This window comes from Nuphar pumila, chromosome 6, assembly GCF_984573655.1.
Source record: "Nuphar pumila chromosome 6, dmNupPumi1.hap1.1, whole genome shotgun sequence".
NCBI lineage: Eukaryota > Viridiplantae > Streptophyta > Magnoliopsida > Nymphaeales > Nymphaeaceae > Nuphar > Nuphar pumila.
The window spans coordinates 105,614,824-105,640,437 of NC_143254.1; the positions used below are offsets into that span (position 1 = coordinate 105,614,824).

At 34.5% G+C, this 25,614-nt stretch overlaps 1 protein-coding gene across 2 annotated transcripts in view; it reads left to right on the forward strand.

Annotated features, from left to right (window-relative positions):
- Positions 1–9,475, forward strand: part of LOC149835544 (nucleic acid binding protein) — a 50,227-nt gene extending 40,752 nt beyond the window's left edge. For both annotated transcript variants that reach the window (XM_090008564.1, XM_090008565.1), the window contains one exon: positions 9,043–9,475. In XM_090008564.1, the coding sequence (XP_089864690.1) occupies positions 9,043–9,246 (204 nt within the window). In that variant the 3' untranslated portion in view covers positions 9,247–9,475. The remainder of the gene's footprint in view (positions 1–9,042) is intronic.
- Positions 9,476–25,614: the final 16,139 nt, after the last annotated feature.

A 25,614-nucleotide genomic window follows, 5' to 3' on the forward strand; every position in this document is an offset into this window, starting at 1 on the left:
TACCTACATCATCCAATGGGTACTGTTCATGCTGCAGTGGAACATTCATTCAGTCCTGCTCAGTGGCATCATCGTCTTGGTCATCCTTCATTGTCAAAGCTCCGTTTGGTCTTTCCTCAGATTTCTTCCACCACATCCTTCCAGTGTGAAGCATGTCAGCTGGGCAAGCATCATCGAAGTTCGTTTCCTTCGAGTCAGAGTCAGTCTAGTAATAAAGTCTTTGAACTTCTTCATGCAGATGTATGGGGTCCTAGTAAGATTCCTACTAGGACTCAGTGTCGATACTATTTAGTTATTGTTGATGATTTCTCTAAGTTGTCATGGGTGTTTTTACTAAAGGAACGATCTGAAGTTCCCAGTATTATCAAATCTTTAATTCTTGAAATAAAAACTCAGTTTGAATCTAGTGTCAAGATTGTTCGCACTGATAATGCTCTCGAGTTTAAATCACACAATTTGTTACAGTTTTACCAAGATAATGGCATCCAACCACAAACTTCTTGTGCCTATTCATCTCAACAGAATGGGGTGGCTGAGCGAAAACATCGTCACCTACTTGATGTTGCCAGGACCATTATGATTCACTCCAATGTTCCTGCGTTATACTGGGGAGATGCAATTACAACTGCTTGCTATCTGATCAACCGCATGCCTTCCTCTTTTGTGGGTGATCAAATTCCAATTCATATCCTAAAACCCAATACCCCCCTCTTCTCCCTCTCGCCCAAAGTATTTGGATGTGTTTGTTTTGTACACAAACTTGGTCCTGACCGTGATAAATTAGCTGCTCAAGCTACAAAATGCATATTTATCGGTTATCCCAAAAATCAAAAGGGATATCGATGTTATGATCCTACTTCTCGCCGAGAGTATGTCAGTGCGGATGTATCTTTCTTGGAATCCACTCCATATTACTCTAGTACCGGTTCCCTGCTGCAGGTTGATCACACTGAATCTTGTCCATTACCTATACCTCCTTTTCCTTTGGAATCCGTGCCCTCATTCCCGAACCACACTTCATCCTCTTCCCGATTTCATAATCCTCCATTGGTATATGTGCGTAGAGTTCCACCTCCACAAGCGCCTCCATCTTCTTCTTCCCTTGATGTACGTTCTACTGACAATAGTGATCTTCATGATGATAACAGACCGATTGCTCTACGAAAGGGGATACGACAATGTACATTATATCCCATTTCTCAGTTTGTCTCCGAAGCTAGAATTGGAAATCAGATGAAATCTTTTATTTCAGCTTTATCTGCTGAAACTATTCCTTTGAACTATCAACAGGCAGAGCTTGATTCTCGATGGAAGCTAGCTATGCAAGAAGAAATGGATGCATTACTATCTCAGCATACATGGGATCTAGTTGATTCCCCAGCGGATGCTGACATTGTTGGATGTAAATGGGTATATACTATCAAATACAAATCGGATGGTTCACTTGAAAGGTACAAGGCCAGATTAGTAGCCAAAGGGTATACTCAGACATATGGTATTGATTTCTTTGAAACATTTTCTCCGGTTGCACGAATGGGTACCATTCGTCTTGTTCTCTCAGTAGCTGTTCAACATGGTTGGAGCTTGTCCCAATTAGATGTGAAAAATGCATTTCTATATGGGGACTTATCTGAGACTGTCTACATGCAACAACCTCCAGGATTCGAGGTTGAGGGGGAGTGTCAGAAGGTGTGTAGATTGAAAAAGGCGATTTATGGCTTGAAACAAAGTCCCCGTGCATGGTTTCAAAAATTGTTTGAAGTGATGTCACGTTTTGGCTTTAATAGGTCAGCAGCGGATCATACACTATTTATAAAGAAAACTAGCTCTGGCATAGTTGTTATGGTGGTATATGTGGATGACATCATTCTTACAGGCGATGATGTGAAAGCTATTGAAGCCACAAAGGCTCATCTTCAAAAACACTTTGTTACAAAAGATCTTGGTTCACTCAGGTATTTTCTGGGTATAGAAGTTGCCAGGAGCCGTGAAGGGATGGTTTTGTCTCAACGGAAGTATGTTCTTGACTTATTAAAGGAAACAGGAATGTTGGGAGCTAAACCAACAAATATTCCCATGGACCATAAAGTTCAGTTGTTTGAAGAAGGGTCAAAACTAGTTGATAGCAAAAGCTATCGCTCCCTAGTAGGGAAACTACTGTATGTAACTGTGACCAGGCCGGATATTGCTTTAGCAGTAAGTAAAGTTAGTCAGTTTATGGACAAACCAACTGAGGTACACTGGAATGCAACTATTATGATTCTCAGATATCTAAAATCTTCCCCTGGAAAGGGGTTATTGTTCAGGAAAGGTGGACCTCTAGAGATAGTGGCCTATTCTGATGCTGACTATGCAGGATCTGTAGTGGATAGAAAATCTACCATAGGATTTTGTGTGTTCTTGAGAGACAACTTGATCTTTTGGAGAAGTAAGAAACAAAATGTGGTTTCTAGGTCGAGTGCAGAATCAGAATATCGGGCTATGGCCCAAACAGCTGCTGAATTGATGTGGGTTCGTACTGTTCTTCTTGATCTTCAGGTGAAGGTTTCCTCTCCCATGACCATGATGTGCAATAACAAAGCTGCAACATATATAGCGAACAATCCTGTATTTCATGAGAGAACAAAACACATTGAAGTTGATTGTCACTATGTAAGGGATATGGTTCAAGCTGGTCATATCACTACCAAGTATCTAAAGTCGGAAGACCAAGTTGCAGATATGTTCACAAAACCTCTTGCCAGACCAAATTTCTCAAAATGTTGTGACAAGCTGAGCATGATTGATATCTATGCTCCAGCTTGAGGGGGAGTGTTGAGAATAAGTGGTTTTAAGTAAAGTAATTTTATAGTAAGATGCTTTTTGCAATTTTACGTTTATAATGGGGCTTTCTTGTAATTATGTTTTAAGCCTCTCTCTATTTAACATAGAGAGAGGCCCTAATAACAAGACGATGCTCTCGATTTTCTGTGCAGCTTTCTCTCTCTCTCTCTCTCTCTCTCTCTCTTCTCGTCTCCCTCTAGGGCTCGGTCCATCTTCTACAGATATCAAGAATCAACATCATCTATTGGAATATTAGAAATCAACATCTAATGCCGGGACATCAGAGAAATCAACATCCACTGATGACATTTTCTTGGTATACCAATAACTACAACTGTGTCAACACCACCACCCTTAGGCAAAGTGGTTGAAATCTCCCTAAAACCTTAGCCGGAAGGTAAACCACCATATCGGGTTCAGGGGCACAATCACGCACAGAGTTTTAGTATCCTCACGGTTTCCTTAAAACCGCCATTTAAGATTCTCACACTGTTGAAGGAACATCAAAGAAGAGATTAATTACACTGTTTGTCTCTTTTACCCTTTTAAATAAATTAAAGTTCTTTAAACAAGAACCGTTTTGCAAATTCACATGCAAAACCTAACTCAGGCCCTGGCCCGCCACATTTTAACAGTTCAATTAATTTTAGAAAGCCAATAATTCTAGAAACAAATTTTGCGATGCATAAAAATAACTTTGGAGCAACACATGCTCCTGACCTGCAGAGGTTCACAATTGACCACATAAGCATCTCAAGTGATATATGCATTTAATGCAAAATTCTTAGTGAACGTGCCTACACTTGTTCAAAACATGTCTATAATACACATTCAATCATACAACAAGAATGCACATAAAAATAAATTTGCATACACATGCAAATAGATGAGTGCAACACATATTGACATGATCCAATTCATGCATAAACTCTCAAACATTTATATGATCATATTTATGCAAATATCAAAACAAATTTCAGAATTTCCATGCGTATGATATGAATATTTGCAACATAAACATGTCTATAATACACATTCAATCATACAACAAGAATGCACATAAAAATAAATTTGCATACACATGCAAATAGATGAGTGCAACACATATTAACATGATCCAATTCATGCATAAACTCTCAAACATTTATATGATCATATTTATGCAAATATCAAAACAAATTTCAGAATTTCCATGCGTATGATATGAATATTTGCAACATAACAATTGAACGTATAACATGCACAATTAATATTTTACACATGTATATGGCACCTTGCAGTCCATATGATTCAAATCCAAACATAGCTACATTGTTCAAAAAAACGTAACACTGCCAATTTGGTTCATGTACAAGGCTGTGCACCATAAAATCTGATTCATTTTATATATATTTTGTATCATCTATCATCAAGACATGCGGTTAGTCTCATATCAGTGCTGTGCTAAAGCATGCAGCATGCTCTGCTGCCAAAGTGCACAACAGCTTGCTGCCAACAGTGCACAGTAGTGCTGTGCACAACACATATTGGCTGCACAAAGGGTGCAACTCGCCAAATGCATAGCAGCAAAACAACTTAAATGCATAATTGGTCAGCAAAACAGTCAATATGCATAATCAACCAAGCAGTGATTTGCATAATCAACAAAACAGTCTGTTATGCATAATTAGCACGACAGTTTGATGTATATAACAGCTAAACAGTTTAACAAGCATAACAACAAATCAAATTTTGTTATGCATAACAGCATATGAACCGATTTCTAATCAGTAACATAACAATATTAAACGACATAACAACATTAAAACATGCCCACTCAGCCTGCTAACAGCCATATTAAAAAACAGTTTTGAAAATGCGATATCATGGCTAATAACAACCCATCGAGTAGAGTCAAAACAGAAATTTTTTATGATGTGAAGTCAGACTAATGACAGTCACATATTTATAACAGCTGGCTAGAAGTAAAAATAAGTTCAAAACATTTTTAACAACAAATAGATCTCTCTCTCTCTCTCTCTCTCTCTCTATATATATATATATATTCTGATAGGCTGCTAAACAAATAAACATAAATCTGATGACAGTCACAAAGTGACGTCAAAACAGAGTTTCATGAAATCAAACTGATGACAGCCGGCCAGAATAAAATAACTTTAATAACAGTCCATGATATGGCATGCTAAATTTGATTTTCAATTCAATGAACTAGGTTTAATAACAGTCCTTGAGACAGCATGTTAAAACTGATTACTAGTCAGAAAAAAATAATAAGTGTAATAACAGTCCACCCGAAAATCAGTAGGGCACCACACACACACACACACACACACACACACACACATATATATATATATATTTAGCAAGGATTACACTCGGTAATGACAGATTTCATGCACATCCACATGAACATGAACAAAAATATCAAAAAGGATCTACCTGCATGCTTCCTTTATTATTATTTTTCTCATGTAAAAATTAAAATCATGAGTATCGACAAATCGGAAAATATATTTACATATATTTTCAGATTTGCGCACATAGGGAAATCGATTTTTCACTAAGGATTCGACCAATATATATAAATAATTGACATTACACACACACACACATATATATATATATATATTTGTATTTAATTTCAGATTTTCCTTTTTCCTCTAATATATATACATCAAACCCGATTTACACCCTTTTCTTCCCGTAAGAGTTAGAGAGAAATCCGTACCTTAGATTAGAAAAGAAAATAAACCGAAAAAATCGTCGGATTCTTGATGAGAAGAATGGATTCCTCCTTCCTCTTCTTCTTCCTTCCTCTCTTTCATGAGTTCACTCCCTTTCTCTCTCTTTAGAATGTCAATTCTAGAGAGGGGAAAATCCAGCCCCTTATATAATCTTTTCTGATTTTATTTTTCTTATTTTCTTTTTTGTTTTATCTCTAAAGGACTCCTCTAGAGGGTGACGGCCCCCTCTAGAGTTCTCTATCCCATAGAGGGTAGCTATCTCTCTAACCTCTTCTTCTTATCTCTTATTATCTTATATTTTTTTATTAATTATTTTAATTAAAGGCCTATCTAGAGGGTGACGTCCCCTCTAGAGGACCTATCTAGGTAGAGTTCTACTTCACCTTATCCAATAAATAAAATTTTGAAATTTAATTAATTATTTAATATTTAATTATTAAATTATTAATTTTAAGAATATTCCATAGGGTGTTGTCCCTCTGGAAATGCTCTCATAGTGAAATTTTCTCTTAATTTAACCTTTAAATTGAATTTAAAGTTTTAAAATTGGTTACACTTGGATTTCAGATCCAAATCCATATCCAATATCAAAATCTATATCCAAAATCCATATGAATCCCAACCTAGACCAGATCCTAGTTAATATCGTTCCTGAATTGGGTCCAAATCTATATCAATTCGGATCAAACATATCGGATCCAGCTCGATCCAATCCAAAAAAAGGTAAAAATAGAGGTTGGTCATTCTTGAAAAACACAATTTTTGGGCCAACCGTAGCCCAAATTTAGAAAAATGAAATACCAATGTTCTCAGAATTACGAGACGCATCTAACTATATACTTACCTGATTTTTGCCTCTGAAATTTTGTTTAAGTTTAACCTGAATTTCACTTGAATTTAAAGGTTAAAAAAGAAAAGTTTTACAAATATTAATCATCTCATTTTGGTCTTGTCAGTGGGCCCTGGGCCACACCCAGACCCAGCTGACGTCACCTACATTTGAGGATATTTTTCATGATTTTTATCACATTTCATAAAACACTTAGCCAAAATTTCGCAGCTTTCAAATTTAAAATCATGGAAAAACACACGATCTTACACTTTATAAGTTAGGTGTTTGGTTTACCTGATATAGGCTAGACCCCAGGTCGGAGCCCCTTACAAATCTGGAGATTTCAATTGGAATGTATATAAATATTCCAGAAGTATCAATGATTTCAACATTCTAAACGTAGGCAAAATTGTAGTATTTGGAACAGTTGTAAATTTTGGCTTGAGTGAGGTGCAATTGGAGATTTTCATGTCTTACATTAAGATGCAACTCAGGGTTTTAAATTGTACAACTGCTGTTATCAATGAAGCCTGAAAAAGGATGTATTTTTTATGGGAGTTTATCCATCTTAAATATGGCTCGTCACAATCATTGGGAGCACTCTGATGAGTTTGATGAAACTGTGCCTCTCCTTTTGAGGAAATTGTCTCTTTGAGGAAACAGTATTCGTCTTATGTTGCTTTCGTATGTCAATTATCCATTAACTGTTTATTCTTTCTGCAGATGTGTTTTTCTAAGCTGCAGCTTCATAAGCGGTGGGACACCATTAGGGTGGATCCTGTGCTTTTGTTAGTCATACAAAAATTAACACCTGCAAATTTCCTATTATATTTGATGATGATGATGTGGGGAACATAAATTGGGGAAGAAGAAAGTGGTTATTAATCTTTGACATCAAGTATTATTAACCAACAATATCAACTTTTTTCTGAGTAAAGGTGAAACATTTTTCATATTTTGGATTGAAACTGCATAAATATTGTATAACTCATGGTTTCCAGTCGAGGAAGCGGGAGCGGGAAGCAAGGCACTTTCAAAATTTTAAGAAGCGAGGGACGACTTAGAAGCGAATCAAGAATCGTCTCGGAAGCGAACCGGAAGCGAGGGGGAAGCGAAAAAGAGAAAAAAATAAAAATAAAAATAAAAATACAAAAAAAATGAAAAAACAGTCTAGTGAAAGTAATCACTTTTTTCACATCAGATTCCATTTGATAAAACATTGTTTTGACAGCTAGTGAATTGTGTATAATGGTTATTTTGTTTGCTTGGTGGCACATATCTTAGTTGTGAATATTCCCGTTTGATTTGTGTTTTCAACCTTTAGATGATATACCCTACTGCCTCTATGCCTGTTTCTGGCTACTGTCATGGAATTTTTTGTTTGTTGATTATTTGGTGGTACTTGATTCACATGATGGTCGAAGAACTTACTGTTCAGTGTGTATTACGATAGTTGATACAGGCAAACTACCACTGATATATGTGATAATAGCCCTGATATCTCTCTTTCTTTTATTATTCACTTTGTTATACTTTTTATTATTGGTTACAGCTGAATGTCACACAGATCCCACTTTTGATCTCACAATGCCCAATCTCTGATGGTGTATGCTGTCTAAAGGTCTTTAACAGAGTGTAATCCTATAGTCTCTCTCTCTAACTATATATATATATATGTGTGTGTGTGTGTGTGTGTGTGTGTGTGTGTGTGTGTGTGTAATGTTTCTCCATAGCTTTTTTTTCTTTTTCTTTTCCACGATAGTGAGACAGTGACTACCATCTGAAGTATTATGGTTAGTTTTGAGGTGATTGCTTACATAGTAAAAATCAAATGGGTGTCTTGCTGCCAAAAAGGTGGTGCTGATCTTCTTGCAAGAAGCTCAGGCATGGCTTCATCCCCTTTCATTTAATAAACAAGCTCAATAAGCTCAAGCTTGAGCCTGGTTCATTAAACTTGTTTGGAGTAAATTAGTCTATAAAGCGTTTTGAATCATAGTGCAAGGACATTTCGTTTTAAATGAGAGATGACAGGTTCCAATCTCATTTCCTCTACCTTATCAAGTAATATGTTACATCTGGCTTGGCTCTGCTCAAGCTTACTGGAAGTGAGCTTGAGCTTGATTTATTATAAAAAATAAAAAAAGGGAAAAGCGAGGGGGAAGTGCGTTTCCCATAAATGGGAAGCGTGATTCCCATAAAAGGGAAACGCGCTTGCCAAAAAAGTTTGGCGCTTCCCAGCGTGTTTCGGAAGCACGGCGTTTTGTGCTTCCGAAACGCGTTTCGGGGAAGCACGCTTCCCCACTTGCCTAGGCGTTTCCGGTAACTCTGGTATAACTACAGGAGAATACTGTCTTTTTATTCTCAATTGCTTCTTTTTGTCAATTTGCTAAATTGTTGCATAAGTAAAGTTGCTTCTTTTGGTCAATTTGCTAAATTGTTGCAGAAGTAAAATTGCTTCTTTTAGTCGTATCCTATTTAGGAATATTAGTGGAACCTTCCTGTGCATCATTTATATTTATATATGAATCTCAAGTGCTATAATAGCATTGACAGAACTTTGGGAAAAAATGGATGAAGCCTGCCAGTTGTGTAACTGGTGATTATTTTCATTAGCTCTGATGTATTTGTATAACTTGGCTGCAGTTTCGGGACTTCATTTCATATTTAAAACGGAGAGAATGTGCTGGAGTGATCAAGATTCCAGCTGGAACAGCCATGTGGGCAAGATTGCTCTTCATTCTTCCTCACTCCCTTGACATGTGCACGATGCTTGCCATCAACCCAGAACCTGTTGAATGCCTCATTGCTCTGGTCCTACCTAAGGAAACCAACTTCGACTGGGTATGATCCTCAGCCTATATGCATAATAAGCTTATGATACGAGACAGAAAATTCTGTATCTGTATGCTGTCATCTTCTTGAGTTATGCTTCACCCAGTTTTGGTAAACTTGGTCTCTGAATTTTGTGTTATAGATAGCCATAATTTAGTTTCAGTGTTTATTGTTTGTATGTTTTTTGTTGTAATTACCTTTTCCAAGGGGCAACATAGTGTTAACAGAAATTTAGAAATGTAAATGTGAAGGAGAAAAATGTTCTTTGAGCTGCAATCGATTGTCATTCTTTTGATCTTATAGTGACCAAGCTATTTACTTTCCCCTCTCTTAAGCAAGCTGGTGAAAATTCCTGGTATGATTGAAACCTGAGACGTGATTGCTGATATGGTGCAACTCTACTGATCCTGCTACACGCTTTAACTAGATCAAGGTGTCCTTAATCCTTGACCATGAACACACAAATGGAATACCTGCGAGTGAAGGCCTCACGAAAATTTTCCACATTATTGCATCAGATTGTGCTTGCAACATGAACTTTCTAAATAATGAAATCATATATTAATCCAATGACTTCCCAAAAGCTTTCCATGAGAAACCATTGAGTAGAACAACAGAGATAGCTCGGAAATCAAACATCATGTCATATTTGTATGCCATCAAGTGGTTCATAATATAATAAGATCATATCTGGAGGGTCAGGCGTAGCAAACGTTATATATATAGATAGAGTGTGAGAGAGCGAGAGAGAGTTAATAAGTCAACCCCATTTATTTTGTAACTTTGGAATCTGCCCACCATCACTCACGCCTCCCTCATTTAGTTTTCAAAAAGGTGCTAATAATGGTCAAAATTAATGCCGCCTCCACCTCATTCATTTACTTTTTGGGAGCCGTTTTAGATGTCAAGCCATACAAAATTGGAACCTCATATAAACCGTTGGTTTGGAAATAATTTAATGGTATAAATTAAGGAGTTGGAGCTTCGGATCATTAGATTCATTACCAATATATATAGCTTTGCAACCCTTAAGTGTGCAGTTACTTATGGGACTCTGCTGGCCATCCATCGCAGACTGCAGACATGATGGATGACAAAAAAATGTGAAAAGAAGCTGACACATTTTTTTTCGCGTTTTAGACCCTTAAGCGATGGTTTTGACCGTTGTTAAAGGTTCCAATGGAAAATGAGACATTTAACTGTGGTCAAAATACTTTCATACCTCAGTTTTCCGCTGGGGCCTTTAATGATAGTATTTTGACCACAGCCAAAGGTTCCATTGGGACCTTTAACGATGGTCAAAATTGTCACTAAAGGGTCTAAAACACGAAAAAATGTGTTTGTGTCTTTCACATGTTTTGGCCATCCATCAAGGCCGCGATGGATGGCTACTGTGTTTGCACTGGTAGCTGTGCACCTAAGGGCTGCACAACTCTCTCTCTCTCTCTCTCTCTCTCTCTCTATATATATATATATATATATATATATATATATATATAGTAATGATATGTTGCCCTTGGAACACCTACTCTCTTATCCAATGGCTGTGATGCATGTAGGAATGTGGTTGCTCCCACTTTAAATACGAAAAATGGTTTTATTGTACAACAAAAATAATGCCTTCTTCAAAAAACCTTCTAATTTTTAAAAAAATTGCCCAATGTTCAAAATCACAAATGACCAGCTTTAAAAATATTATTTTGCCCTTCACACAACAGACCTCTTGAGGTTCACGCAATATATCGGTTCCCTTGTCGGCTATCACAAACACTCACTTAAATGTAGATTCACACAAAATTTTTTGTAGACCTCATGAAGTTTGCATAAGCAAATTTGTAAAATTTCCGCTAAACTGAAACATGAAAATTTCACAAATATCATACTAAATTTGCATATATAACATGAAATTCATAAGATATAGTGTGGATATCATGTTAATATATCTTAACATTACAAATATTATACTAAATTACAGGATATAGTGCAAACTTCTTATGATCCTCAAAAAGTCATAAAATTAGGTACTAACTTCACAAATCATGTCATTGTGAATATGCTTGTTTGCATATTTCCTTACGAACATTAAATGTAAAATTTTTTATTATATAAAACTCATTGTCGCACCCCGAGGTCATTTTTGCATAAAAAAGTTAACCAATTATCCCCAACGTGCTTCTCTTGACAATAATTTTCTATGTCTATTTTCAGCAAATCATTGATAACACTTCACCAATAAAAAATAAAAAACCCAGACATTTTTCCAGTAAGCACATCTTTAATAGATGAACCTGCTATTTTTTTGAAATTGCGGCTTGAATCAGTTACTTTTTTGAAACATTGGCATGAGTTAGTATGTTGTGTAAGAATTGCATGGTTTTTGAGTTATCTTTGAATTTTTAATAGTGTATTCCATTTTTTTCTTTGATTAAATCATTTGTGTGGGAGTGTCTGTGTGATTATATGTTGTGTATCTTGTATTATAAATATTATTAAGGAAAACACTTTGTTTATTTTGGTTGTTTCCTTAATGATTCAAGTTTTTTTTATATGCTACTATGTTTGTTTTTTGCAATATTTTTTCAATAGCCTATGCTCTATCTTTGTTGCCTGTCTGTTTATCTATATTCTTTGTATTGTTATGGTAGAAAATTCAGAATTTGTTTAATATGACGACTAAGAATATTGACTTGAAGGGGGCCATACCCACAACAATCGATAGTTTTAGAACACAATAAAAAATGCAAAAGAGGAAAAATTACCTATTGGGCGATAGTTTGTATTATAATGTATGGAATAAGGCTTGACACATGAGTAGAGACAAAATCTGCTTCATTGCCAAAAGTCGGGGTGTTTGACCTTTTTTTTATAGAAAATTCAACATCGATAAATTAAGACCCAAACTTTTACGCTCAAACTCACATCTAACACCTTTAATACCAGCCAAACAACAACAAATACTTCAAGTGTAGCCCAAATCTAAGGATTAAAGTAAAAAAAAATGTTGACAAGTATGTGATTACATTGATGTATCTCATCCCAGGAGCATCTAAGGAGGGTAGGGAGACTCAGTGGTGAAGAAATTTCACCCATTGTCTTATTATAAAGTTGTTACTAACCTCAATCTCGGGATAAAAGAAGTTGAAGATGCGACCACCTGCAGTTACAATGACAAGATGAAGACAATATCTCAACAATGAGAAAATGTGAACCTTAAAGTTGAGGTTAATGTGGTGGGTCCTCAAGAATTGGAGGTGAGTGAGGGTCTTGAGAAAGTGGTGGTTGGTAGATCAGAGCCAAAGATTATAGTTCTAAGTTTAACACTACACCTTATAAACTTTATAAATGTAGAAAACTAGATTTAAATTATTTAAAAGTTTGAGGTTGTATTGGTTATGTAAAGCTTATTGAACCAAAATTAATTAAACTTTGTCCAAAAACTAGAACGTGTTTTCATTGGATATTCTCAAAATAATATATATAAATTTATAAATATTGAAACTAAAGTGATTTTAGAATCTATCTAAGCAAAATTTAATGAAAATTTAACTTTAAAATCACTTTATGCTCCAAAAAGACATTGAAAATAATTCAAGAAAAATAATTTGTGAACTTGAAAATCTTAAAATTTGAAAAAGTAAAAGTTCTAGAAAACTAAAAGATTTTGGTCCTGATTTTTATCTATATATGATAGATAGTGACTCTTCTTATTTTTTGGAAGCTATGACCTCTTCAGATGCCCCTTCTTGGAAAAATGTTATAGAGTGAATTAGATTCTATTATAAAAATTAAAACTTTGATTTTGGTTGATTTACCCTTTGGTTTTAAATCCTTGAGATGCAAATAGATTTTCAAAAGAAAACTTTGAACTGATGGTGCTATTGAAAGGTTTAAAGCTAGACTTGTAGTTAAAGGTTTCAAACCTAAATTTGATTATTTTGACACCAATGCTTTTGTAAGTAGAATTATATCTATTAGAATTACGATTGCTTTGGCATCAATTCACAATCTTGAAATTCATCAAATTGATGTTAAAACTGTTTTTTTAAATGATATCTTACAAAATAAAATTTATATGAAACAACCTGAAAGATATATAACACTAGGTTTAGAAAAGAAAGTTTGCAAACTGTTAAGGTCCTTGTATGGTTTAAAATAATCACCTAAACAATGACATGATAAATTTGATAAAGTAATCATTTCATGTTGATTTAAAATTCAACGCTTTGATAAATGCATATATAACAAAGTAGAAAGTAGTCATGTTATAATTATTTATCTTTATGTGAATGACATGCTAATCATTAGCAATAATGTAAAATGCATAAATAATACCAAAAGTTTTCTTTCATCTAAATTTGACATGAAAGATACAAGTTTAGTTGATGTTATACCTGATATTAAATTAATTAGACATAAGAATAATTATGCATTAACTCAATTCTAGACATGAGAATGATTATGCATTAATTCAATCCTACTACATTGAGAAAATTTTAAGAAAATATAATCATTATGATTGTAAGCCTGTTGCTATTCTATTTGATCATAGTATTAAGCTATCAATTAACGTTGAAAGAAGTATATCTCAATTAGAGTATGCAAGTATTATTGACAACCTCATGTATGTTATGAATGAAACTAGATCAGACATAACTTGTAGTATGAACAAGTTGAGCCGATATACTAGTAATCCAAGATGAACATTGAGATGCTATATATCAAGTCCTAAAGTACTTAAGAGGAACTCTAGATTGTGGAATATTCTATGAGGAAAAACTCGTTTTACTTGAAGGGTACAATGATGCAAACTGAAATTTTGATTTCAATGAATCATTATCCACAAGTGGTTCGATATTTACCCTTTAATCTGGAGCAATTCTTTTGAGATCCAAGAAGCAAACTGTAATAACCCAATTTATAATGAAAACATAGTTGATAGCACTAGCATTAACTAGTATGGAAGCTGAGAGACTAAAAAATATTTAATGAAGATACCATTAGGAGATAAACTTGTACCCCTGATAGCTGTGTGTTGCGATAATAAAACAATTATATACAAAGCAAAAAATAATATTTATGATAGAAAATCTAGATATATTAGTTTAAAACAAAATTATGTGAATAATTTACTCAATCAAAGAGTAATATCAATTGAATATTTAAAATCATGCCAAAAATTATCGAATCCATTGACAAAGAAACTTTCTTGAGAAATTATCTTCAAGACATCGAGGAGTATGAGGTTAAAGTCTATAAAAGCAATCATTGTTGATGAAAACCCATTCATATAATAAAGGTTAAACAATGTCTATTGGTTCAATGGAAAGAACAAGTCTCTAAGTGATTGGATGAAACACTTAATATTTTTTTATTCTTGATGTTAAGTGCTCGAAACTTATGTATGGAGGTTGAGTTTAAATTGAACTCTTAATAAGATTCATAGACCATATAGTTGGGGTGTTTGAAACAGGTTTACACCCTTGATGAACTTACCTATATGAGTGTGAATGTGAGATCACCTTTTATGAGACTTAGACTTTGTCTCTAGAGCACTCATGAAACTGAAAAACAACACATGACTCTTAATGTACGATTTTTATATATTAGTATAACACTTTAACCATCTTAAGTGAAAGTATGTGTTACAATATTTGAAAAGTTAATTAGAATTCTCAATTCAAGACTAACGCTATTGGGGTATCAAACTGACTAAGACTAAGTAGCACTAATATGAAGGTTCAAACCCAAAATGTAGATTCAATTATGCATTGAATCTTCATAAACAGTTTTTTGAGTCCTCTTAGTTTTGTTTCACATGTGGAATTATTGGATTTGATTCAAAACTATTTTTTAAGTTTATTACGATTTTTTCTATTTATTAAGTTTATGGGTTTGTAGTCTTTCCTATAAGTTTAGTCTCATATTGAAAGTTGTAAGAACTTTTTGTGTCCTTACATAGAGTTGTGGTGCCTTAAAAGGTAAGGCCCTCATGGGTATTAGATCTTGGGCTTTTGCATCTTTTTATTCTTGGACCTTGGCTCTTTGATCTTGATTTTGACTATTGATTCATGACCTTTGACCTTAGACTTTAGACTTTAGATTTGGATCTTGAACCTTGAGTTTAGGTTTGAGTTTGGTATTTGAACTATCTTTTTAGTACTTGAGAAATTTAATCCCTAAGTCTAAAACCGACCTTTAACCAAGCCTTAAAACTATCATTAACCTTGCAATTATTTCTATTCAAATCTTACTCAATATTTTTGCATGGGCTTTAATGGTTTTGACGGCCCACGAAACACCCTCTTATTTGACTATTGACCCAGTTTTGGACATACTTGACCTTTTTTGAGTTATTTTGGACCCTTCTTTTGCTCTTTTGGTCTATTTTTGGCAACCATCTTGGGCTAGCCATTTGGGCACTTATGGTTGGCCGTTTGGCTAGCCTAGGCCCATTAAGGTTTATCGTTTTGGGCCTCTTAAAAGCCCCTTATGGTGGCCTAGAGGCTTCGACCTATATAAACCCCATACCTCTCTCATTTTTCTCATCACTCACCACTCTCCTCTCTCTCTCAAGCTCTCCTCCTCTGCCATGAACTCTAGTCTCTCTCCTTTTTTTATTTTAGAGTTTTTGTTTGGATCCAAATTCGATTACAGTCCGGATCCATAATTAAGATCTAGATCTGGTTATTGTTTAGATTCAATTTGTTTATTGTCAAAATCCATACCCACTTATATACAAGATTCATACTTATATTTAAACCCAAGATTCATACTCATATCTAAACCCAAGATTTATACCTAATTCGAGTATGAATCTTCTTATTGTAGTTAAGAGGCATTTTAAAGTGGTTCGTGTTGGGGTTATCAAGCTCACTTGGTGCAGTGCATGGATTGATTTTTTGTAAGAAGGCGAAAACTCAGTTGTATACTAAGAGCATAATTGCACGAGTACTCATTACATTGAACACTTGATCATAAGGTAATTATCACTTGAAAGATAGCGCGTGTAGATTCACTTGAAAGATAGTGTGTCGACTCAAAAATTTGAAATTGTTTTAAAAATGGGGCACGAGGACATGATTTATTAATTTTTTAATTAATAAAAAGCAAATTTTTGAATATTTTAACACTAAAATAGATTTTTATTTAAATAACATTAAAATGTAATAACATATTATTTAAAAAATATTAAAATAATGTTGTATGTGTCATGTCCGTGTATCCCAGGGACACGCAGCCAAATGTCGATTTTTTTTGGAAAAAAAGATGCAAAGACAATGGGAATTTTTTATTTTTTAATCGTTTCAAAACTTTTTAATATTTTAGTATTAAAAAATATTAAAAAGTAATAAAATTATGCAATGTATTAAAATAATAGTTATACGTGTCTGCCTCTGTATCAATGGCACCAATGACACGTGGTCGAAATGGCGTGTTCCTAGGACACAACTCCTAAATGGCTAACAAAGGCCAATGAGCCTGGGCTGGTTTTGGCTCGATAGTGTTAGGGTGGACTCTTGGACTTAGCTTAGTCCAACAACTTTGAAGGACTCAAGTCTTAAAGACTGTAACTGAACCATTTGAATCCATGCCAAGTGTGTTCATGCATTGTTTTTATAGGGTGACTTCAAAAAGACTTGATCTTGCTTGGATCATATCCTGGCTGTGGGTTTGAGGACTTTGACTTAACCAAAATATCAATCTTAAGCCTGTTTGACCATCCTCCTTAGGGAGACAGATAAACATGATTTATGTTGACCTTTGCTTCAAATGCATGAGGTGGGCTTCATGTGCTTTAAAGAAAAAATTTGACAATATCACGTAATTGTGTTTTGTTAACCTGCTGATTTTTGTGAACTACAAGCTTTAAGATTGAGCATGATGTTAATTTGGATGTGTACTTCTGATGATAAATGTTTTCATAGAACATGTGAGCTAGTATGCCCAAATAAAAATCAAATGGCCTTTTCTAAAAGTTAAGGTTTTCTAGCATCCTCATACTTTGCTTTTTGGCATCGAGAGGGAAGGATTTGCCAAATGATGGGCATCCAACATGCTTGGTCAAGCTTTGTTGCATTCCATTGTTGGCAAATCTATAAAAAAGAGAGGCATGGAAAAGTTTTGTGTCGGTGTACTAATTGGAAAAACAAAAAGAAAACATTGAAGAAATTTGTTCAATAATAAGAACAAAAATTGATTATATTGCATGAAAAAACACTACAAGAAAGATGAGGATTAGCGAGGGACACTATCCATCGCTAATCCATCTCTAATCCATTGCTAAACAGTTTAGCGATGAATTGGCAACAGATTAACGATGGATAACGTTCGGCGCATAATCCTAGTCGCTAATTAGCGATAGAACTTATATGTCGCTACGTTCGTCGCTAATTTGCGACAGATTAGTGACAGACATGATCTGTCGCGAGTACATCATTATTTTAAATTAGCGACAAATATTATCTGTCATGAGTTCGTCGCTATTTTAAATTAGTGATGGATAATATCCGTCGCTAATTTAAAATAAAAAATAAAAAATGCTCCCTGTCGGGCGGTATTCCGACAACAATAGGCCAGACTTGTACCACACCACACATGCATTGCACTCGAGCGGCCCGGCCCGCCACTGCGGGGTCTTTTGCACAGAACCGACATGCTCTCCAGCGTGCTCTCTAGCACGCTCTCCGGCTGAGGCGACGATCAGCAAGGTGATCGTCCAGATGACACACAGCTTCAGTCCGCCGTTCATGTAAAATGACTCCGGGATGCCTCCTTGGTCCTCAGAGCCACAATTGGGGTCTCTCTCAGCTTTAATGGTAGGATCAATGGGGAGATCATAGCCAACAGTGAGCCACCGACAGAAGGAGGGGGCAACGAGGATGGCGCAACTCTCGAGTGAGCTTCCGAACTCGGTCTTCCACTTGAGGAGGGCGTTGCCGTCGACACCGTCGATGCCGAGCTTTCCACCAGGGAGTTCGATGCAGAGTCGACGAAGCTCCTTGAAGGAGCGGAGGACCTCGCAGGGGGAGTGGTGGGAGACGGTGTAAATCAAAAAAATTTGAATGAGGAGAGAGAGAAAATTGTACGCCTCAGATGAGGTGGTTTAAATAAAAAATTAGCGAGGGAATTTTTCCGTTGCTAATCCGTCGCTAATTAGCGACAGATTAGCTACATAAAAACTCCCTCACTAATTAGCGACAGATTAGCTATTGAATAATTCCCTCACTAATTACCATTTTTTCTTGTAGTGTTTGGCGATGGAAAACTTTCGTCGCTCATTAGCGACAAAATTACGAGGAAGATATTTTCATCACTAATTTTGCAAATATTTTAAATGTTAGGGACAAATAGTTTTCTCTCGCTAATTTGTCGCACATTTGCGACGAAAAAAATCTGTCGCAAATGTTTGTCGCTATTCCATGTTTTTCTTGTAGTGAATATGACCTGTTTTCATAAATGCCCTTTAATTTTAACTATTCTCGATGTCCAAAATCATAAATACTCAACTTCATTATAACCTTTTTAACCCTTGCATATGTGAAACTGGCGAACATCGTGCGATATATCGCTCTGCTCTTTGGGTAACACAAACAACCATTTAAAAGAAGTTTCATACATTTTTTCTTGTGGACATCATGAAGGTCACATAAAATTTATGGGAGAACTTCCTGTTAATCTCGAACTTTGGAACATCACACATGTCACGAAGTTTGCAAATAATTTTATCTGCCAACTTTGCTCAAACTTCGAAACATCACACATATTTCACAAAGTTCGCACATATTTCACTAAGTTCTCAAATAATTTATGTGTGAACTTTGCTCAAACTTCGGAACATCATACATATTTCACTAAGTTTGAACATATTTCATGAAGTTCACAGATAATTTATGTGCGAACGTCGTGATTATAAAAATCGAAACACCACAACCCAAAATCTTTTTGTAGAATTTTTTAGGGTTATCTGTAGTCCCCAACTTGCTTCTCGATGGTGACTTTTTTGGCAACTATTTCGGTAGGACTTCATCCTCAAGTATTCTGAAATCTTCGACGACATTTTTTTTAAGTAAGCATATATTTAACTGCTGAACCAATTTTTTTAAACATATTTTTTTTTCATTTGTTTCGATGATTCGTATGCTTCTATTCCATTATCTAGTTTTGTTATTTATATTTTGTGGATCTCATACAATAAACATGGTATGTTGGCACAACGATTTTTTTTGTTTCCTTAACGTTTTGGGTTTTTCGTTGACATATATCTGTTGCACGTCTGTTTACCTATATTCCATGTCTTGATATTATAGAAAATTCTCAATTTATTTAATACAATATGAAAACTGAGAGGATTATGTGAGAGGGTTCTACACTCGGATAATCTTTTACTGTTAGTGCACAAAAAAAATATAAATTGACTCATGAATGGCACTATGAAACAAACAGCTTGCTTGATGCATGGATAGAGAAGGAGCTACATCCAATGTCAAGAGTTTGGGTATCTGACAATTTTCATGGAAGAAAACACCAATTGTAAACTAAAAAAATGGTGCTCAAACACTAAGCAGGAAATGAAAAGCAAGTTGGCCAAACAACAGCTAGTTGTTTCACAGTGGTCAATATTTAAGATAGAATGTGTAGAAAAAGTTGAAGAGTTTGTGACCACAATCTTATCACTCATCCCAAAAATATGTAATGAGCAGGAGGGTCACTCAGTGGTAAAGAAGAGTGGCCCATTAGCTCGCTCTGATGTTGTTGCAGACCTGAATGCCCAAATAGATAAGGTTGTAGATGTGGTTAGCTACTATGATAGTGGAGAGATTAGGATGGTGGTGCCTCACCAAGTGGATGATGAGAAACCCAAGGTTGAGTTTCAGGAAGTAGATGTATCTCAAGGTCCCATGGTTATTTTGGATGCTGACGATGATGATCAGGCTAAGATGAAAAGTGCACTAAATGATCGTAAGAGGGATTAACCTCATGAGTCAGAGCATCTGATCCTAGATGAGAAAGTGCAAGCTCCAAAGAATATGTTGCAGTGAGGAACAAGGTCTGGTGCTCTTGGACATGTATCAATTATATATTTATCTTCTAATTTGATTCAATGTTTAAAATGTTATATGTATATATTTGTGTGTGTGTGAATCATGAATTATTATTTTCTCGTTGATTCATGTATATGTGAAACATGTTAGAATAACTAGTTTGATTTTTGCAGTACAATATATAAACTGCTATATATATTCCGTAAAATGATTCATTTGGATGATTCTAATAAAATCAATTATGATTGCAGGTTCCACAACCAAAATATTCAAAAGATTTATTGTCTCACTTTCAATGGTTCTACTAGTTCTAAGCATACCAATGGTAGATAAAACTAATAGAGGAAGAAAATGAGTGACTACATGGGATGCATTTTTGATATTTTTTTTGAGATCACACCATGAAAGATTGGTCGACCCCTCTTAGAGTCCGTTGTGTAGTTTTGAAATCTGGCAACCAACACATTCCATTTCAAAGATTTTGGAATGTCCATCATGTTGAAGGACGTAGTGAGAGCATTTTTACTCTGCTTCTTTGGGACATGTGTTTTTATTGACACCGATGGAAATTCGATCTATGCATTATACATGCAGTTTTTACAAGACTTGGATCACATCGATAAATATGCATGAGGAGCAGTCTCACTTGCATACTTGTATGCAAGTTTGAGTAGCGCAAGGAGTGAAAGGAAAAGTACAACTGGGATGTTGGTGTTGTTGAAAATATTTATTTCTGTGTATTAATCAAACATTATTTTAAATTGTTGATTACTATATTGTGTATTAATCCTAGCAGGTTTGGATATGGGAGTACATAACAATTACAAGGCCTCTAATGCATGATTATATACATGAATTTTCACATGTTGCAATATTTTGTTGATCACGTAGCGAAGAGATGACTGGTCGAAGATTGATGAGTTATCACTTATCACGTGGCCAAATTATAAAATTATTGTGCAAGCCGAGTAGGGTAGATGTAAGTTTTGTTGATGATTTTTTCTACTTTTTGAAACATAATGTGATATATGACTAACCATGATTTTTTTAAGCTTATGTAGGTAAAGTGATGCCTCTATGAAAATGTGATGGTAGAGGAGGAGAATGCCAATGTCATTGAGGGGGCGAAGGACATCGTGATGACATACATTTGGTTGCATAACATGAATGAAGTTTAACATTAAATGGCCAGGCAAGTCGCCCAATAATTTAAGTTTGCTTAGCAACCCTGTCTCCTTTGCACAATATCCAAATTTGTTTCATTGCAAACGAAGGATCAGACGAAACGTTAACTCACTTTATTCCTGATCGAAATTGAAGAGTGTCACAATGATAAAAAATACATCGATTTATTATCTATGGTATATGTGACCGATGATGAGGATGTACCTGATGTATCTCAGTAGGTTTCAGCCAATCCCTTCGCAAAGAGCGCCATTGAGGAGAAAGAAAATGATGTGAAGCAGAGAAAGACTGATTCTATAGTGGATTCTTAGTTAACTCTTACACTAGAAGAAATCAGCATGATGAAGGAGATGTTACAAACTCAATCTAGCCTTTGCAAAAATGCAAATAAGGTCAACGAGGAACTACAAGCACATATAAGGTATCTACAACAACAATGATTATGGATTTTTTTATTGTTTTATATTTTTTAGTGTAAATTATATGTTTCTATACAAACAATATTGATATTCATGTATTATTTATATAAATTCACAATTTGATATGATCTATAAATTCTATGATATGTTAAATGTTTTATAAATTCAAAGTTTATTCTGTAAATGATATATGCTTTTGAGTAGGTTTTGATTTTGCATAAATTCAAATTCTAAATATAAATTAAGAGTTGATTTTATTATATATATATATATTCGTACTTTTAATGATATGTTCTATAAATATATTGAATATTCTATAAATTTTGAGCAGTTTTGTTTCTATTTTCTTAGTTTTGATTATAAAAAAATGAAGTTTGCAACAAATTTATGTGAAATCAGGAAGTCTACAACAAAATATATATGAAATAAGAAGTCTACAAACAAATATATGTGAAATTAGGAAGTCCGCAAACAAATTTATTGCAAATAGAACAAGTCCACAAACAAAATATATGTTGTTACGAACTTTGTTCTATTCATGATAAAGTTGTTTGCAGACTTTCTAATTTCGCATATATTTGTTTACAGACTTCTTGTTTTTTCATATATTTTGTTGCAAACTTTTTTTATTTGAGACAAATTTATTGTGGACTTCCTGATTTTGCATATATTTGTTGCAGACTTTCTGATTTTACATAAATTTATTACGGACTTCATTTTTTCAGAATCAAAACTTAGAATATAGAAACAAAATTGCTAAGAATTTATACAATATCTACCATATTTTTAGAACATATCATCAAATTTGTGAATAGATATTAACATATTTGAATTATAGATCATATCAAATTAAAATTCATGTAAAATCAACTATGAAATTTACAGACTATTAATACAAATTACAGTTCTTCATTATCAATTCAAAATAACAACGATGCTAGTGTCCACAACCTAGCTTTCGTGACCTCACGAATGGGTACCTCACTTTTCATATCATCTTCATTCTATTGCAGTGCCTCATTGATTGTACCATCTCCGTTCTATTGCGGTACCTCAGTATTCTTTAGGTGTTGATAGAATTTTATCATACGTCGTTGAGACTCTCATGATTTTATAAGAAAAAGGCTAGTTGTAGATTATATCTTAGAGAAATAAAGACAACATGGCATATAAACACATACATGTGTGAACTTCAATGCCTAGTTTTTAGATATATACTTCATTTACGTGAGGACGAATATACCTCAATCAATCTTGTAACAGTCATATACAAAGTCAAGAACAACACACAATAAAAGTTAACAGATATGAAAAGAAATTACATATTTTTTCTGCTGAGGAATATCATCCATGACCTCAACTGTCCAATCACTGTAATAGTTCACGCCAAACTATGAAGCAAAAAACATAACATTCAAAAAACACACAACATACAAGCAAATTAACAAACTTATGCAACATAGAGCAAAAACAAATAACATACGACAAAAAAACATACCAGTTATATGATGTTAATATCTACACAGTCTGTAGACCCAGTGAAATTGTACAACTTGAACACATTCTCATGCATGTCCATTTCCCCATAAAACCCAGTGGTAGTTGCCCCAGATGATAGGAATTAAGACCTGCAACATAAATCTAGTTTAAGGTTATTGTGTATTATGAAATTATGCAAAGTTGTCGAACAAATACGTTGTCAGCATCAAAGAATTGATACAAGTCATTTCTTTTCAAGCACACAATTGCCCCATTTTGCTGCCCTGCAGTTGTGATCATTCATTGTAAAAGAAATATTGTTTACCAATAAGAGGAATTAGAGACTTATCACAAATGACAAAAATATATGCATTGAAGCTCTTTTTTATATTAGACGTTAAACACTCATATATTTTCACTGGAAAGTGACTGTTAATGAAATGTTTTGAGTGCACGCTAGTGGAAATATAAGTGTATGTGACTTCATCTTGCTCCCAATTTTTTTAAAGAAAATAAGTGAATTGTTGTGTCGTGGCTACTCGAGTTGCACTCCACCAAAATGCACTGAGTGATAAACCAAATTTCTTAAAAACGTTTTTTGTCAAGTACTTCATGCAATATCCGATATGATATGTAAGCCATGTGTGGGGGCACCATACTTTAGACCTTCATGTCTATCAAAGATAATTGTAAGCTCTAATCTCTCTTTATATTCATTGTAGCATATAAGTTCTTTTACATGCTTCAAAAATCATGTTCATGAATCCTTTGACTTCTTATCAATAATTGCAAATACTACTGAAAACATCTCACCACAATGACCAATACCATGTGCTGACAACAATATACCAATGTATCTTCTTTTTAGGAAACCGCAAGGCATCCTTTCAAAAATTCATCAATGCTTGGATGACAGGATAAGAACATGTACTAAAATCAATTTTTTTGATCGGTCTGAATGTACCCTATCGATCCTAGGTTAGCTTTCATCAAATGATCCAAATGGACGAGAATCATCTTGAAGGACTCTTCGAATGAACTATTAAGCACCTCCTTAGTTTGTTCCCATCCACATCATGCTTGTTTGTAAGTGACATTCACTCCTTCCTCGTAATTGATATCATTCATAATTTCTCTTGAACTTATCTTCAAATTATCATGTATGCCTTCATGAATAACATCTGAAATCCATTTGGAGGACACTTTTTTCACCACAAGGTTGCCCAATGATCCACTGCATGTATGCTGACTTTGATACTTTTTTACTTGAAAGGACTATGCTTCACACACCTTTGTGCATTGGATCTTCCATGGGCAAACAACTGTAGTATACAGGTTTGGTCTTATGCATACGACAACGACTCTGTTATTGTTGTTCTTTAAGAAATTTGTTTTATAGTTATTTCTAATGACATGACCTTTCAAAAACTTGCGACAATGCTAAAAATCATTAAACCTTTTGCTGATAACAATTTCTCAATCGTTCGAGCTTGTTGTTAGCTATTGAAATTGTTCACAATCATTAAGTGGTTCGTTATGCAATTGCTCATATAAATAAGATGTTTCTACTTCAATGATTTTTAATTGCTCTTCATTGTATGAAAATCCATTGAACAAGAACTTATCCAAAAATGTCTCATTAGTGTAAAAAGATAAAATAGTTCTTGTGCCAATAAATATTCATGTAACTTTTACAACAAACTAAGGCTTCAACTTCTCAAATATCATGTGTGCATCACTTTCATATGTCTTTATTTGTCCCATGTCATCATTATCTTCATCTCCCATTAATAATCATTATCGATATCATTTGACTCTCTAATACTACCACTAATTAACTATTTGATTGCACAAACTAAGCCAAGATTCATCGTATCTATCACTTCCAAACCATCCATGAATTCAATATTCTTGTATTTCTAACATTCAAGATTAAGCATATATGCAAAAATATAATAATTATACATGTATCTCAAGCATAAATTAAAACTTATACTTAGCTTTATCACTGACACTTATTTGTCGACACGGTTCTCTATCTTCTGCAGTGATCTTTTTATCATGCACAACATCAATTGTTCGTTCTTCATTGCCTACATCTCAAAGATTCACATTTTTCAAAGGACTGAGCTCAATCGATGGTGCCTGAGATAGATGTACGTTCTCCAAAGGATCCCCATCATTCCATTCATTAACCGTTTCTTGTTTAACTCCCAAAACAATAACTTTTTGTTCAATTTTATGAGCAACTACGTAAA